Source organism: Chionomys nivalis, chromosome 26, assembly GCF_950005125.1.
Source record: "Chionomys nivalis chromosome 26, mChiNiv1.1, whole genome shotgun sequence".
In the NCBI taxonomy this organism is placed as follows: domain Eukaryota; kingdom Metazoa; phylum Chordata; class Mammalia; order Rodentia; family Cricetidae; genus Chionomys; species Chionomys nivalis.
The window spans coordinates 4,275,850-4,291,341 of NC_080111.1; the positions used below are offsets into that span (position 1 = coordinate 4,275,850).

General features: G+C 43.6%; 1 protein-coding gene across 1 annotated transcript in view; it reads left to right on the forward strand.

The window, feature by feature from the left end:
* Window positions 1–15,492, forward strand: part of Gtf3c3 (general transcription factor IIIC subunit 3) — a 32,356-nt gene that overhangs the window by 9,602 nt on the left and 7,262 nt on the right. Inside the window, exons 5-13 of the mRNA XM_057758686.1 lie at window positions 583–774; window positions 1,740–1,905; window positions 6,673–6,820; window positions 7,231–7,303; window positions 8,616–8,719; window positions 9,893–10,064; window positions 12,680–12,882; window positions 13,542–13,643; window positions 14,478–14,613. Coding sequence (XP_057614669.1) covers window positions 583–774; window positions 1,740–1,905; window positions 6,673–6,820; window positions 7,231–7,303; window positions 8,616–8,719; window positions 9,893–10,064; window positions 12,680–12,882; window positions 13,542–13,643; window positions 14,478–14,613 — 1,296 coding nt within the window. The remainder of the gene's footprint in view (window positions 1–582; window positions 775–1,739; window positions 1,906–6,672; window positions 6,821–7,230; window positions 7,304–8,615; window positions 8,720–9,892; window positions 10,065–12,679; window positions 12,883–13,541; window positions 13,644–14,477; window positions 14,614–15,492) is intronic.

Sequence of the window (15,492 nt, forward strand, 5' to 3'; positions counted from 1 at the left end):
GAAGGTGTGGCAGAAAGGAGAGTTTTCTTGAAATTGTATTTTGTTAAAAGAAAATAATGCTTTAAAAATGATGCTGGGAAGCCGGGCGGTGGTGGTGCACGCCTTTAATCCCAGCACTCGGGAGGCAGAGACAGGCGGATCTCTGTGAGTTCGAGACCAGCCTGGTCTACAAGAGCTAGTTCCAGGACAGGCTCCAAAACCACAGAGAAACCCTGTCTCGAAAAACCAAAAAAAAAAAAAGAAAAAAATGATGCTGGGTCTGATGGCGCTTGCTCTTAGTTTCTAGAACTAGGGAAGCTGGCAGGGTTCTTAGGTGACCAGCCTGAGCCAGGTCGTGACTCTGAGGACAGCCTGAGCCAGGTAGCAAGAGCCCACCTCAAATACAGATGAAGGCTGAGTGTGTTTGAAAGCTAAGTGTAGTATAGCTCTGTGTTCTCAAAGTTGTGGTGAGCCGTTTTTATAGTTGTGTTGGAATGGTCAGAGCTTAGATGCAGAAAAAGTCTGCAGTTTGAACGGTAGTGTCATACCAGCTTAAGCCTTTTCCGTTAGCCAATGAAATTTGTTTTATTTTTATTCTTTTAGCTCCTTTGGCTTACGAGCCATTCTCTACGCTTGCCATGATATACGAGGACCAAGGTGACATGGAGAAATCGCTGCAGTTTGAGTTGATTGCTGCACATTTAAACCCCAGTGACACAGAAGAGTGGGTTAGGCTGGCGGAAATGTCTCTGGAACAAGACAATATTAAGCAGGCTATTTTTTGCTATACAAAAGGTAATGCCATTTTTCTTGTGTAGATGGAAAGAAATTATTTTTCTTGTTTTGTTTCATTAGTTGTTATATGCATTTATTCTCTTGTTATATTGTTACTCCAACTGTATTTCTTCCTCTCTCTCTTTTTTAATTTAACTTTTTCAAGAACTTTATATATGAGAACTGCATCTGCCTTCCCTCTTCCCTCCAGTTCCCCTCATGCCGTCCTCCAAATTCATGCTCACCTGAGAGAGAGCAAGTGTATACATAAATGTATAAATACATAAATCCTGCTAAGTCCATTTACCTTTACTTATATGGCCATGTGTTCAGGGCTAACCACTTGGGATAGGAAAATACCTCTCTCCTCCCTCAGTACCCACTGATCCCCTGTAGATCTTCTAGGGGCGGGGCTGTGTGGAATTTTCCTGAGCCATGTGGGCATATCAGCTGCTGCCATATGCTGGTCTTGTTCAGGAAACTGTATTGTTGAGACTCAGGGGTGCGTTTTCCATGTCGTGTCTGGGGTACCGTCTCACAGCAGACATCCTGCCTCTCTTCTGTGATTTCCCCTGAGGCTTGGGTGTGCAGGCTGTGCTGCCAGAACTGTTAGGACATGATAGTTGAGCAATGTTCCATGACCAAATGGATTTGTTCCTCATAGTCTGTTACAGCATCTACCTGTTTCTCATGCTTATTTGTGACTTGCTTTGTATTGCATTGACTATAGCACAAAATTTCAGGTTTCCCACTGAGGTCGGTGCTGCTTTCAGGCTGTTAGCGTTTATGGCTTGACTGACCAAATGCAGATGACTGTAGAAAGCCAAGTCTGGCCTTAGACCAAGCCTGTTCAAGAATTCTTGTGAAGATAGATTTATTCCAGAATAATTGTCTTGTTTCCAATGGCAAAGTGTTTATTACATTTTTGAGGTAAGTCACACATCTTTTGATAAATATGTAATTTTTTTATTCCTCTTTTTTTATAGCTCTTAAATATGAACCTACTAATGTCCGTTACCTGTGGGAGAGATCAAGCCTGTATGAACAGATGGGTGATCATAAAATGGCCATGGATGGCTATAGGCGTATTTTAAATCTTCTGTCTCCGTCTGATGGAGAGCGCTTTATGCAGTTGGCCAGAGATATGGCAAAGTAAGTCTGAAGTGAAATGTATATACATATATGTCTTTATGAGTTGTTTGCAATCAAGGCTATTTGAAATAGAATATATTTTACATTGAGGTCCAAAGAAAATTTTTGTCTTCTGTGTTTTATATTTGTCCAGTTATAGTGTTTTTTTATTTAGTGCTTTTTGGTTTCCAAGTTGACTGTGTGATTGCTTAGAAAATTTCCTATGTGAGATTGTATTTCCAGGGCTCAGACTCTGGAAAGCGAGATGTATTTGCATAGGGCTTCGACGCTGGAAAGCGGGGTGTATCTGCATGGGGCTCAGATGCTGGAAAGTGAGGTGTATCTGCACGGGGCTCAGACGCTGGAAAGTGAGGTGTATCTGCATGGGGCTCAGACTCGGGAAAGTGAGGTGTATCTGCACGGGGCTCAGACTCTGGAAAGCGAGGTGTATCTGCATAGGGCTTCGACGCTGGAAAGTGAGGTGTATCTGCACGGGGCTCAGACTCTGGAAAGCGAGGTGTATCTGCACGGGGCTCATACTCTGGAAAGCGAGGTGTATCTGCATAGGGCTTCGACGCTGGAAAGCGAGGTGTATCTGCATGGGGCTCAGATGCTGGAAAGCGAGGTGTATCTGCAAGGGGATCAGATGCTGGAAAGTGAGGTGTATCTGCACGGGGCTCAGATGCTGGAAAGTGAGGTGTATCTGCACGGGGCTCAGACGCTGGAAAGTGAGGTGTATCTGCACGGGGCTCAGACGCTGGAAAGTGAGGTGTATCTGCACGGGGCTCAGACTCTGGAAAGTGAGGTGTATCTGCACGGGGCTCATACTCTGGAAAGCGAGGTGTATCTGCATAGGGCTTCGACGCTGGAAAGCGAGGTGTATCTGCATGGGGCTCAGATGCTGGAAAGCGAGGTGTATCTGCATGGGGCTCAGATGCTGGAAAGCGAGGTGTATCTGCAAGGGGATCAGATGCTGGAAAGTGAGGTGTATCTGCACGGGGCTCAGATGCTGGAAAGTGAGGTGTATCTGCACGGGGCTCAGATGCTGGAAAGTGAGGTGTATCTGCAAGGGGATTAGACTCATAGGGTTCTGTGACTTAGATGAGGTTGTATGTGTTTGTGATTTTTTTTACAGATGATTTTTTTATTGCAATGTGTCAGTGTAATCTTCGTGCTCTGCACTGTCTCTAATCCTCTTGAGTCAGTACTAGAACAGAATGTCTCGTGTTGACCGTTCCTGTCACAGGCTCTTTCTTTAGAATACTCCTACAGCACGTACTTCTCCCACTGTGTTGTGAAGCAGACAAAGCAGGAGCCATGTGGCTAAGTGACATTTCCTGCTGTCCTTCTGTTTGAAGACCATGGTTTCATCCTGGGGTTCACTGTCTTGATTTTGGTATTAGGATTATCCCGTTAGCTCTGGGCCTTGTGTTCTGAAGCTGTTTAGCTCTGGGCTGCCTCTCCCTCCCCCAGGACAGTAGACAGACATTTCCACGTTAATCAGGGAAGCAGCTCTGAACTGATGGCTGATGGTGTGTATGTCGTGAGCACTGAGGGTCTGCCCGGATGACCTGCCACTAAGTTTGCAGCGACTGCAGGGCGTGGTCTATAAACCCGAGGAGTTCTCAGGTGGCTTGTGATGATCCCCTTGTTTTGCACGTGTATTGTATGTGCAGAGGGACAATGGCCAGTTGATTAGGCTTTGTTGTGGTCCTCAGTTACTCTCCAGAAACATTCATTGACTGTATCTTCCATAGGCATTGAACAACTATGAAAGGTTCTCTGCCCTCATACAGTCTATAGCCCTGTGAGAGGAGATAGGCAGTAATCAGATAACAGCCAGATATTACTATATCACGTGATAGGTGAGGACGAGGGGATAGGAGTACAGGGTATGGAGTCATGAACAGTGTGGGGGAAGCCGCTGCCGAGGGAAGAGGCTCCAGCGTGCTGGGGAATAAGAGGGAGGGCGGTGCATTAGGGTCAGCACAGCAGCACAGCAGAGAAGTCTCAGGAGTGAAGCAGCCGGCCTTGCGGGCTCTGGGAAGGACTGTGCCTTTTACTCTAAATTAGAGTTTCGAAGTCACTGAAGGGTCTGAGGAGAAAATGATGATTTGACTTAAGTTTTAAGTGCATCAATTTTGGTTGCTCTTTTGAGCAAAACTTGAAGAGTGGTAAGGGCAGAGACAGGATGACAGACAATTACGGAAATGATGCTTGGGAGGGAAAGTCATAGCTTAATCAGGGCAGAAGCAGCAGAAGGCATAAGAGTGATGAGATTCTCGATGAAACTTAAGAGTTCAGCTAAAGATTGATGTGGTAGATATGGGGGGGTGGGCTCATGTGTACTGGAGGGAAGGACGATGGGGATCTAGGATGTGTGTGCGTGTGCACAGGCTTGTGTGCATGGGCTCGTGTACTGGAGGGAAGGAAGATGGGGATATCGGGTGTGTGTGTGTGCGTGTGCACAGGCTTGTGTGCGTGGGCTCGTGTATTGGAGGGAAAGAAGATGGGAATCTAGGGTGTGCGTGTGCACAGGCTTGTGTGTGCGTGCTCATGTGTACTAGAGGGAAAGAAGATGGGGATCTAGGGTGTGTGCGTGTGCACAGGCTTGTGTGTGCGTGGGCTCGTGTACTGGAGGGAAGGAAGATGGGGATCTAGGGTGTGCGTGTGCACAGGCTTGTGTGTGTGTGTGTGTGTGTGTGTGTGGGCTCATGTGTACTGGAGGGAAGGAAGATGGGGATCTAGGGTGTATGCGTGCACGTGCACAGGCTTGTGCACAGGCTTGTGCACAGGCTTGTGTATGCGTGTTCACGTTTACAGGAGGAAAGGAGAAGATGGTAAAGAAAGCTTTGAGGAAGGACTATCTCTGAGTTATTCCAGCGTTTAGACATCAGGGAAAAGAGAACTTAGCCAGCAGACGAAAAGACAATGCAGGGAAGAAGGGAAGAAGGTGACATTCCAGACTCACTGAAGAGATCATGTCAGTGAGGGAGTGTGGGCGTCCTTGTGAAATAAGGCAGACAGGTTCCAAGGAGCGAAGACTGGAGTTTGGCGCTCAGGGTTAGCTACCTGGAGATCTTTGGCAGAATGGTAGTGTTTGCACAGTGGGGCCTGCATCAGGTGTTTCTAACTTCTTAATCTCTAATCCAAAGAACTGAAAGAGTCCAGAGTGGCAAGGAAACTTTATTCAAAAGAAAAAGAAATGTGCAGATCAGAAAGAAAATCTGCAGGCCACATGAGTGAGAAAGCATTTAATTGCCCAGGTTTTCCCCTTTGGGGTTCAGGAGAAGGAGTTTGGTTGTTTTGGTCATTAAAGACCATAAGTCGGACAATTCTCTGTTTTGACTGGTAGATTAGGTGATGTATTCACTTTTTACTGCACCTGTCCCTTCCCTGATGTATCTGATTTTAATGATAAGCAATCCAGTTATGCATAAGCTAAGCTGGTAAGTAGGGGATTCCCCTAAAAATGTCCTCCAGGACACTTGCTTGACTGCACACGCACCCAGCTGACTGCAGCAGGCAGAGGTGTTGCCAGGAGGGCTGTTTGTACAAGAAGTTCTTGTGAGTGCTAAATAATCTGGTTTCCAAGCCTTTGAACATTTGCTAAATGTGGAAGACTGGCCTACCACGTGCCAGACTTTTTTGCCGCAAAGAATGAGAACCCAGCACTGGTGACTCTTAGACAGCTTTTTTCTGTTAGCAATAATTCATTGTCAAAGGAGCTAAGGAGGAGACCCAGAGATGAAGAAACTGGAGCTGACTCAGGACGCCATGAAGAGATTCATTTTTATTTACTGGAGTCATTTTATGGAGGCTGTACCTGTGCGCTAATTTACTGTTCGGCGTTCACCAAACACTACACAGCCTGCTGAAATAACGTAATTCTGTCCTTTGGGCTAGCTCCTTTTTCTCCAATGCCCTTTTAACAAAACAAGGTAAATCGTATTCCTAGTTGCTATGAGTGTGTATTTCTGCATTTAAAAAATTAGTATTACTATGCTTTAAGCACCTAGGAACTCTTACAGGTTCTCCTCACATTGGCTCTACCTCCTGTCACTGCTCGGCTGTGCAGAACAGAGCTTATAATAAAGGTGAGGGACAGTGGGGACTGGTGCCATGTTTATTGTAGAAACCTTTTCCCTCTCTCTTTCTAGCACTCGGTGCCAGCCTATGACTGACAAGTTTGAAAATTTGTAAGTGTAGTGTATTTTATGTTTTAGAATTCAGAGTAATACAGACTTTTTTATAATTGAGCTTAATAAAAAGAACAAGAAAATGAATCTATTTAAATTTATAAAACATCCCAAGCAAAATTAAAATTACACAAAGCTAGAGAGTATCTTTAATTGTGTGTCACTCACAAATGAGCACTTTCAGTAAGCAACAGAAATCAAGGAAGCACCCAGACTCGATCAGCCAATTAGTTTCCCTGGAAACATGAGAAAACCAAAACGATGCAATGTCTGTTGCTGGGGGAGGAGAAACGCATTATTTATTATGTGTGTAGTGTTCTGCCTGCATGTATCCCTGCAGTCCAGAAGAGGGCACCAGATCTCATTACAGATGGTTGTGGTTGCTGGGATCTGAATTCAGGACCTCTGGAAGAGCAGCCTGTACTCATAACTTCTGAGCTGTCTCTCCAGTGCAGCTACTGTAATTTTAAAGTGCTTTCTCCCCTAAGTTTTAAGAAACTGAAGTCACTTAATTGTTGAAGGTCCTAAGCAAGAGTTGAGTTTTCTAGTTAGAGTTAAGCATTCATTGACTTGCCCCTCACTGTTTTAGGAGTTACTATGAAGCCAATGACAGCACTTCAGCTATAAACATAATTGAAGAAGCTTTCTCAAAACACCAAGGCTTAGTCTCCATGGAGGATGTGAACATAGCAGCTGAACTGTATATTTCCAACAAGCAGTATGACAAGGCTTTGGAGGTAAGAACGTTCTCGTGCGTCTCCTCTAGGTTTAAAACCTGTGCTTATGTTGCAGAAATCCTTTGAAATTAGCATCTTGTCGTTTTAATTATTTACTAAAGTATGCATTTAAACTAAGTGGAAATAATAGATTTCTAGATTCTGTGTGAAGTATAAAATATAATTATATGGTAAGTGCTATTGCCGCTGTAAAGCCCAAGAGTGTCTGCACTCAGTGGTAGCTGGACTCAGCAGATGCATCTTTGGTTGTAGTCGGTGTGATATGATGTCAGTGTTCGACAGCTAGGATTTCTCATTTTAAAAAGGTTCTTCTTAATACCATTTTATGTTGTAAGAACTACTTGAAATAAGTATTCACAAAAAGATTTTTTATATATAACTTTTATTTCTCTTTTTTAAAATTTCTTTAGGTAATTACAGATTTTTCTGGAATTATCCTAGAAAAGGAAACTTTGGAAGAAGGCACCTCAGAAGAGAATAAAGGTTGTAGTTAACTTTACGTAGGACATGAGCATAATCCTGTTACTAGGTGTGGGTCTCCTTGGTTATGTTCTCAGAGCGTGAGCATGGCAGGATTCGGTTTTCTTATATCGGCTTTTATGGAATCTTTCCCCCCCCTTTTTGCAATGCTAAGGCTCAACCCAAGCATTCTACACTGACATATACTGCTAGCCCTTCGTTTGCAAGCAATTTAAAAAATGTTTTGAAGTTTTTTACTTATTAATAGGTTCACTTGAACTTGACATTTCTTTTGTTTTTTTTTTTTGTTTTTTTTTTTTTTTTTGACTCTTTTTTGGTTAGGATCTTACTCTGTAGCCTAACATGAAACTTACCATGTAGTCCTGGCTGGCCTCAAACTCATAGCAATCCTCCTGCCTCAGTCTTCAGATGCTGGGAGTTGTGCATCACCACGTTCAGCTCCTATTTATCATTAGAAGAAAAAGAGTTTACAGTCATTCTTTTTCTTTCCTCCCTTCTCCTTTCTTCCTCTATTTTCTTTTTTCTGTCTTCTTGCTAGCCTCAAATTCAACATCCTCATGCCTCTGCTTTCCAGGTGCCAGAATTGTGTCACCAAGCCTAGATTAGCCATATTTTTTGTTTATACTTTCTTCTAAAAATTATATTTTGAGGGCTAGGTATGATGTTGCTTACCCATAACTACAGTCTCACAGTGAAACCACGTTCCTATGATTAGGTAACTCAGACTCTTAATTAATGGCAAATTCTGTAAAACAGATGAGATTACTTAATTTGCCAGTAACTTACATTTGAGCCTTCTATTAAAGGCACATCATTAATATCATGCACAGTTTATGAAATTGAAGCAAACTGACTTGTAATTTGAAATAAATATGAAATAAATATAGAACTGCTTTAATTTCCTGGAATTTTAAAAGTTGTCTTGCTATAATAAAGTTTTAGAAAACAGAAAAGTGACCCCTTTTATAACCTCTCTAGAGTAAAGTCTAAAGTGAAGCTTTTGAATTCAAGAATTTAAAAAGAGAGGTTTCATATATCCTGGTCCTTTTTTATCTTTTAATCCTCTGAAGTCTGGTAAAAGGTATGGGAATTTGCTTATGTCTGGGCTAAGTCGATACTAGGAAAAAGGCAGGATGAGTACAAAGACAGACTGGAAGAGGTAAGAAGCCGCTGACCGTGCTTTCGAGAGTGAGCACTGACTGGGTCTTCCCTAGAGCTGTGGAAATGGCATCTTGTGTACAGGCTGATGCCGCCTTAGGTGGCTTTGCATGCGAGCTTGCAGGCAGGAATGAGCGCCTTGTCTGTTGGTCCCCAGCTGCTGAGACTGTCACCTGTTCTATCCCTGAGAGTGTGCCCATAGACATCACGGTGAAGCTGATGGTCTGCCTGGTGCACCTCAACATCCTCGAGCCACTCAACGTAAGTAGCACAGGGCCACGCCCGCCACATAAGCACCATAAGATCTTTCCTGTCGAGCCCACGGTCTCCGTCAGATGACTAGAAATTACAACGAGACCTTAGATTTTCACATTTCTTAGTGACAGGGAGGGCACAGTAAATGTCACATTACTTCCATAGGAAGGACTCATAAAAACAAAGCATTTTGGAATTGGGCTTGGAATAATTTTCTTTTTAAATTTTTTATGATTTATTTATTTATTTTATGAGCATTGGTCTGAAGGTGTCAGATCCCCTGGAACTGGATTTTCAGAGAGTTGTGAGCTGCCATGTGGTTGCTGGGAATTGAACCCAGGTCCTCTAGAAGAGCAGTCAGTGCTCTTAACCGCTGAGCCATTTCTCCAGCCCTGGAATAATTTTCTTTTAAAATGAGAACAAGATTAGAAGTTGTGGTTAGCCCCTAGGCAGTCTATAATTTCCATATCTGCTCTCTGTTTCTGACTTTGGAACAAGTATTTCATTGAATTAAAAATGTATTGGGTATCTGCTTTGTTGACCTTTGGATAAGGTATGGAGTAAAACAAACCTTCCCTTCTCTGGTAGATCATTTGTTGTAAGTGATTAAATACATTCATAAAATATGTAAGTTATTGGGTGGTGAAAAGTGTTCTGAAGAAAAATCTACAGAATGGAGGAAGGGGAGAAAGCTGTAGGGACCCCTCAGAAGGTGACTACAGAATGGAGGAAGGGGAGAAGGCTGTGGGGACCCCCTCAGAAGGTGACGACTACAGAATGGAGGAAGGGGAGAAGGCTGTGGGGACCCCCTCAGAAGGTGACGACTACAGAATGGAGGAAGGGGAGAAGGCTGTGGGGACCCCTCAGAAGGTGCCATCTGAGCAGGAGCCGAGGGAGTGGCTCTTCAGACTCCGAGCCTAAGGCAGACTTGATCGCTGTTTAGAGAACGCACTCCCCAGTGAGCTCACTTCCTAGCCGCTGGCCCTTTAATAGGCCCACGCAGCGATGAGTGAATGAATGAATGAGTCTGGATCTTTTTAACAGAAATAGACGAGCAGAGAATGACCAGCAAGCTGTTTTGTTAGTCCCTGCTGCTTTTCTGGCTTATGTCATGTAGCTGATAGAGATGTATGGTTACTTACAGTGAGTGTTTAACCTCTGGTTTTATTTGGGGTTTAGCCTCTCTTGACAACACTGGTGGAACAGAATCCTGAAGATATGGGTGACCTCTATCTGGATGTGGCTGAAGCTTTTCTGGATGTGGGTGAATATAATTCTGCACTTCCCCTGCTCAGCGCGCTGGTCTGCTCTGAAAGATACAACCTTGCAGTGGTTTGGCTTCGGCATGCAGGTAACGCTTCAGCTGTGGAGGAAACTGTTTTAGCCTCCGTTCCCAACATGGTACATTATAACATAGAATATCTGTGCCAGTGGTTCTGGGTTCGTGTAGCTGGGAGACTGGTTTGTACTGCCGTCGCCTTACTAGATTATCAAGTGTCAGCACCCTTGAGCCATCGCTCCTGACATGGGTGACAGCAAAGCCACAGAGTTCTCTCTAGAGGACAGTAAATTTACCTAATGACGTTGACTTTGCGGGAAATCCGAGGGTGATAATGTAAGAAAGCTGACACGCCCCTTAAACACCTGTCCTTCACTTGCCATAATCATGCATTATAGAACTGTAATATCAGATAGGAACAACATTATTTTTAAAGAGTTTTTATAAATGTATGTTTAATGTTATTTGGAGAGAAAATAGTTGATGTGCTTTTCCATGCTGTTTGAGCCCCCGTGCTCGATTAACCTATTAATCATTTTATTTTATTGTGATTAAATCCATAGTAGTCTGAAAATAAGTTATTCAGAGTAGAGAAAACCACTTAAGAAAGCAACCAGATCTCCTAGACATACAAAAATAGAAGATAATCTGATAGGATGTCCTAAGTAAAGAAGATTAAAGGCTGGGCCTCGTGGTGCACATCTGGGGGACAAAGGCACGCAGACTTCTGCGTTTGAGGCAAGCCTGGTCTACATCCAGTTAACTCTAGGCCAGCCAGGGCTACATCGTGAGACCCTGTCTCAAACAAACAGACGAGCAAAACAAAACCCCAAAAGAAGAACAAACAAAAAGACATTAACAGAACAGTTTTCATTTAATGTTAGAAAGCTGTAACAAGTATTGAGAGAAGCAAGTCCTCTGTAGCTGGAGAAGAAATAGTTGGCCTCTAAGAACATGGCTCACATCACAGGTGGGATCTAGGAAAAATCTCATTATTAAGAGAACGTTTTTCGCCAAGTGGTGGTGGCGCACACCTCTTTAGTCCCAGCACTTGGGAGGCAGAGGCAGGCGGGTGTTTGTGAGTTCGAGGCCAGCCTGGTCTACAAGAGCTAGTTCCAGGACAGGCTCTAAAGCTACAGAGAAACCCTGTCTCCAAAACCAAAAACAAGCAAAAAAGAGAGCATTTTTCTATTTTGAAGAGTAGACATGAATGTAATAATACCTTTAAACCAAGCCACCTTTGTGGGGTTTGTAAAGGAGCCGTGGTGCACTGGGGCTGCCCCGTGATTAGCAGTAGACACTTGGAAACCCTTTCTCATCCTGATGGTGTTGATCACTGCTTTTTCCATTTTGAAGCCATGCAGCTTGAAGTTAGTGAATTGCGTCAGTCAGCTGAGTTGTAGTGGAGATTAAAGCTTCGGTCATCTAAACATCAGGGAAGCCCATTGAAGGATTTGATAGCTGTGGTCGTGAGCTAACCGGGACAACGAGCAGGAGATGCCGTCATGGCGTCCATTCATGCTTCGTTCTAGTTTGTTCTCGAGAGTTAGCCGGCCGCGGTGGCCAGGAGACATTTGAGGAAACAGTTCGAGGAGGATACTTCGGAGGTCATCTAAGGAGATGTGGCCTGGTGGTGGTGGAGCTGCTAGAACAGAGAGGACAGGACAGAAGAAGACAGACTTCTCAGAATGTGCCTCCGGGTTCAGATGACTGAGCGTAGTGGATAGCGAGGGATTTCCTGCTGAGGACTCCTGTTGAGTGGAATGGGAAAGTGGGAAGTAGTTAATATTGGGGGTTTACAAAACCAGGGAACCCAGTAACAGTGTGAGTGAAGTGGTTATGGGGGAGTAGAGAGGTGAGGATTGGGGAGTCACCTCTCCATGGGCTCGTGATGCTGTGTGAGAGGAGGGAGCTAGCTTACTGTTGGCAGTATCCTGGATTTTATAAAATCCTAATCTAAGATACATAGACAGTAATGCTGTCAGCAGTCACTGTGCCATAACAAGCAAGTCTGTGGATTAAGTCAACTCTCCGGTCTTGAACTCTTGGCATGTTAAAATGGTTCCTGTGGTACGACCAGTGTGTATGTTATTCTGTAACATTCAGAATGCCAGTGAGGACATGGGGAATGCTAAAAACAGCACCCAGTGAGGAAAGACTCATCAAGTTGAATCTAGACTCTGACTACATCCTTGTGGCAGTTTAGTTCTGAGGCCAGGCCTGGCGTCTAGCTCACCCCATCGAGTGCTTGCCTTGTGTGCATAAGGCTCTGGCTTTGATCTTTACCACCAGGGAAGAGATCAGCAGAATGGCCAGCTGATCAATCAGTTAACAGAGTAGGAGGGAGGCTATAGTCAGGGTATATCATTTATAATAAATAAATTATAAGAATAAATTTTTAGACAAGAAAAAATAAGTACGAACAATATATATTCATCTTACAGTTTTCTTCTGTTGCTCTAACAGTTCTTTAAAGCAGTAAAATCCTGCCAGGGGAGGAAGTGTGAATGAGTACTCAGGCTCGGAGGCTGGGGCGAGAAGGTTGCAAATTTGAGAGCAGTCTATACTACATAGTGAGACTCTATCTCAGAAAGTAAAATAAAATAAATTACTAATTAAATTTGAAAAGCAATAGTTTTGTCCAGTTTACAACTTGAGAATTAAACACCTTTATTTCACCACCCTAGAATGCTTGAAGGCCTTGGGCTACATGGAGCGCGCTGCCGAGAGCTACAGCAAAGTGGTTGACCTGGCCCCACTCCACCTGGACGCAAGAATCTCACTTTCCATCCTCCAGCAGCAGCTGGGTCGACCTGAGAAAGCCCTGGAAGCTCTGGAACCGATGTATGACCCAGACACGCTAGCCCAGGATGCGAATGCCGCACAGCAGGTAGGCCACATCACTGGGCTTTCTGCTCAGGTCGTACAACTTGAGAGCCTTTGCCTTGGTTTTTACAGCTATTGCCGAATTTTTTGTTTAGTGTGTTAATTTAGTGGAATTTGTTTGTTTTGACATGTGTGTTGTATGTACTAGTAGCATGAGTGTGTGTCTGCTTGGAGGTCAGAGGCAGATGGCCTGTGTGTTAGTAGTTAATGTGAATGTGTGCATGTTTGGAGGTCAGAGGCAGAAGGCATGTGTGTTGTATGTAGTAGTGTGGACGTCATGTTTGGAGGTCAGATGCAGATGTCAGGTATCTTTCCTAGGTTTCCCCACACATGTTTGTGTGTTGACACAGTCTCTCACTGAACGTGAAGCTCTCATCGCTGTGGCTGGCCAGTGAGCTTCTGTCACTGTGCCACATGCTGGGTTCTGGGGTCTCCATTTCCCTAGCCTCCAAACTGAGTGGTTTTGAAAAAGAGTTTTATCTTAAGTTTTAGTCATTTTTATTAAGTATAAATTATAGCTTCTAAAGTAATAGGTTTTGATTTTATCATAAAACAAATGTTCATAGAGTCTAGTTTCTAAAACAAACCAACTTTATTTCTTCAAATAAAACCATTTTCATCAGCTTCATCTCAGCAGTCCCTGTCGTGTGCTTGTTTCTCTAGGAACTGAAGCTGCTGCTTCACCGGTCTACGCTGTTATTCTCTCAAGGGAAAATGTATGGCTACCTGGACACCTTACTAACCATGCTGGCCATGCTTCTGAAGGTGGGGAGTGACTTTTCTTTACATTCGCCTTGCTCATTTTAAAAATGTTTATATTTTGGTTTAAACAGAATGATAGCTTTGTAATTGTCCCTCTGTATTAAACAGTTTAAAGGGAAAAGCAGGTAAATACAAGACTTAGAAATTAGTGATATAAGACTAGAAATTATTTTATAACAACAGGGATTTACTCCAGGGTCTTGCATGTGTTAGGCAAGTACTCTCCTATTGAGCTATATCCAGCCCTAAGATTGGTAATATAAGCTTGATTGTAGAAAGAGTGAAATAAAATCTTTAAGTCTACTTATCTTGAAATAAGGGAACTCAAGAATTACCGATGAGCCCCACAGTATGTATGTACTGAAATGGGCCATTCTGTGAAAATGTTGTGCATGTTTGCACATCCATTCTGAGTCTGTTGGGTTTTTTTTTGTTGTTGTTGTTGTTTTGTTTTTGAGATAGGGTTTCTCTACAGCTTTGGAGTCTCTTCTAGAACTTGCTCTGTAGACCAGGCTGGCCTCGAACTCAGAGATCCGCCTGCCTCTGCCTCCCGAGTGCTGGGATTAAAGGTGTATGAGTGTTTTTGCAGGGAAGCGACACGCATTTCCTCTCCCTCTCCTGCTCTGCATGTCGTAGTGAACTGACAGTGTCCCCTGATAATGTGTCTGTAGTGACAGAAATTCCTTTGATAAGAAAAACAGATCAATTCATTCTACTTGTAGGCATTTAAAATATGGAGTCTTTTGCTGAAGTGCTTTCAGCCTGGTATGTGGTACTTGTGGGTCGTCAATCTTACTAAGTTATTGCCTAAGAAGCAGCTCATCATCTTTTATTCAGGTCGCAATGAATAGAGCCCAAGTTTGTTTGATATCCAGTTCCAAATCTGGAGAAAGGCATCTCTACCTTATTAAAGTGTCAAGAGATAAAATATCAGACAACAATGAGCAGGAAACATCAAATTATGATGCAAAAGGTAATTGCTTCATTTGTTTCACATAAAACCTGACTGAATTGAAAAAGACTGAGGAGGTAAAGCCTGACAACCACCTAGAGGAAATGAACACTGTGATCTCAGTCGGACAGGAATAACCAACTCATTGTTAGAAGACAACTGCAAACACTTTTAAACATTAAAAGCAAAATATCCACTGGCCGCTTCTCTGAAAAACATAAAGCGAAACAGTTTTGACCTTTTAAGAAGAAAATTATCCTGTGAAGATTAGATGCCCAGTGACTGTGATCACATTGCTTCTGTTGTGTTGAATCCTTTTATGACAAAGGTAGTGGTCACAGAAACTCTCTGCAGGTGAATGTCAGCGGCCCTCCAAGTCACGGGACTTTAAAGACACACAGTGCTGGGGTGTTGAGTGCAGTGGTTACCCAGAGAAAGACCATTAGAGACTGGAGAGGGCAGTCTGGGGGTGACTGCATTTTAGCTAACACAGCATTGATTAACTGTTAGGACTGGCACTGGACAAGAAGACGGAGTCAGGAGCGCTCAGATGCCCATGACCTGGGCTCTAGCTGCTTGTGAGTCCTGCTGTCTCCTCAGTTCGTGGCTTCTGGGTTTAATCCAGAAACTTCTCATGGCATGTAGTTTGGAGATGTTTCCCTAAATTATTTTTCTGCATGTAAAACCTAGCTTTTTCCTTCCTCATTTCAGGTCTGCTGGCTTTTTAGTTTGGTAAGATTACTAATTTGATCTTAGTGGTGATGGCAACCGATTGGATGTCTTTATGTAACATGCAGCTTTGTAGGGCTGGGGTCAACCTGGGCCCTGCACATGCTGGGCAGGTTCCACCAAAGGTCCTCCCTGTCCTGCATGCAGCTCTGCACTCTGTATTTTCACATA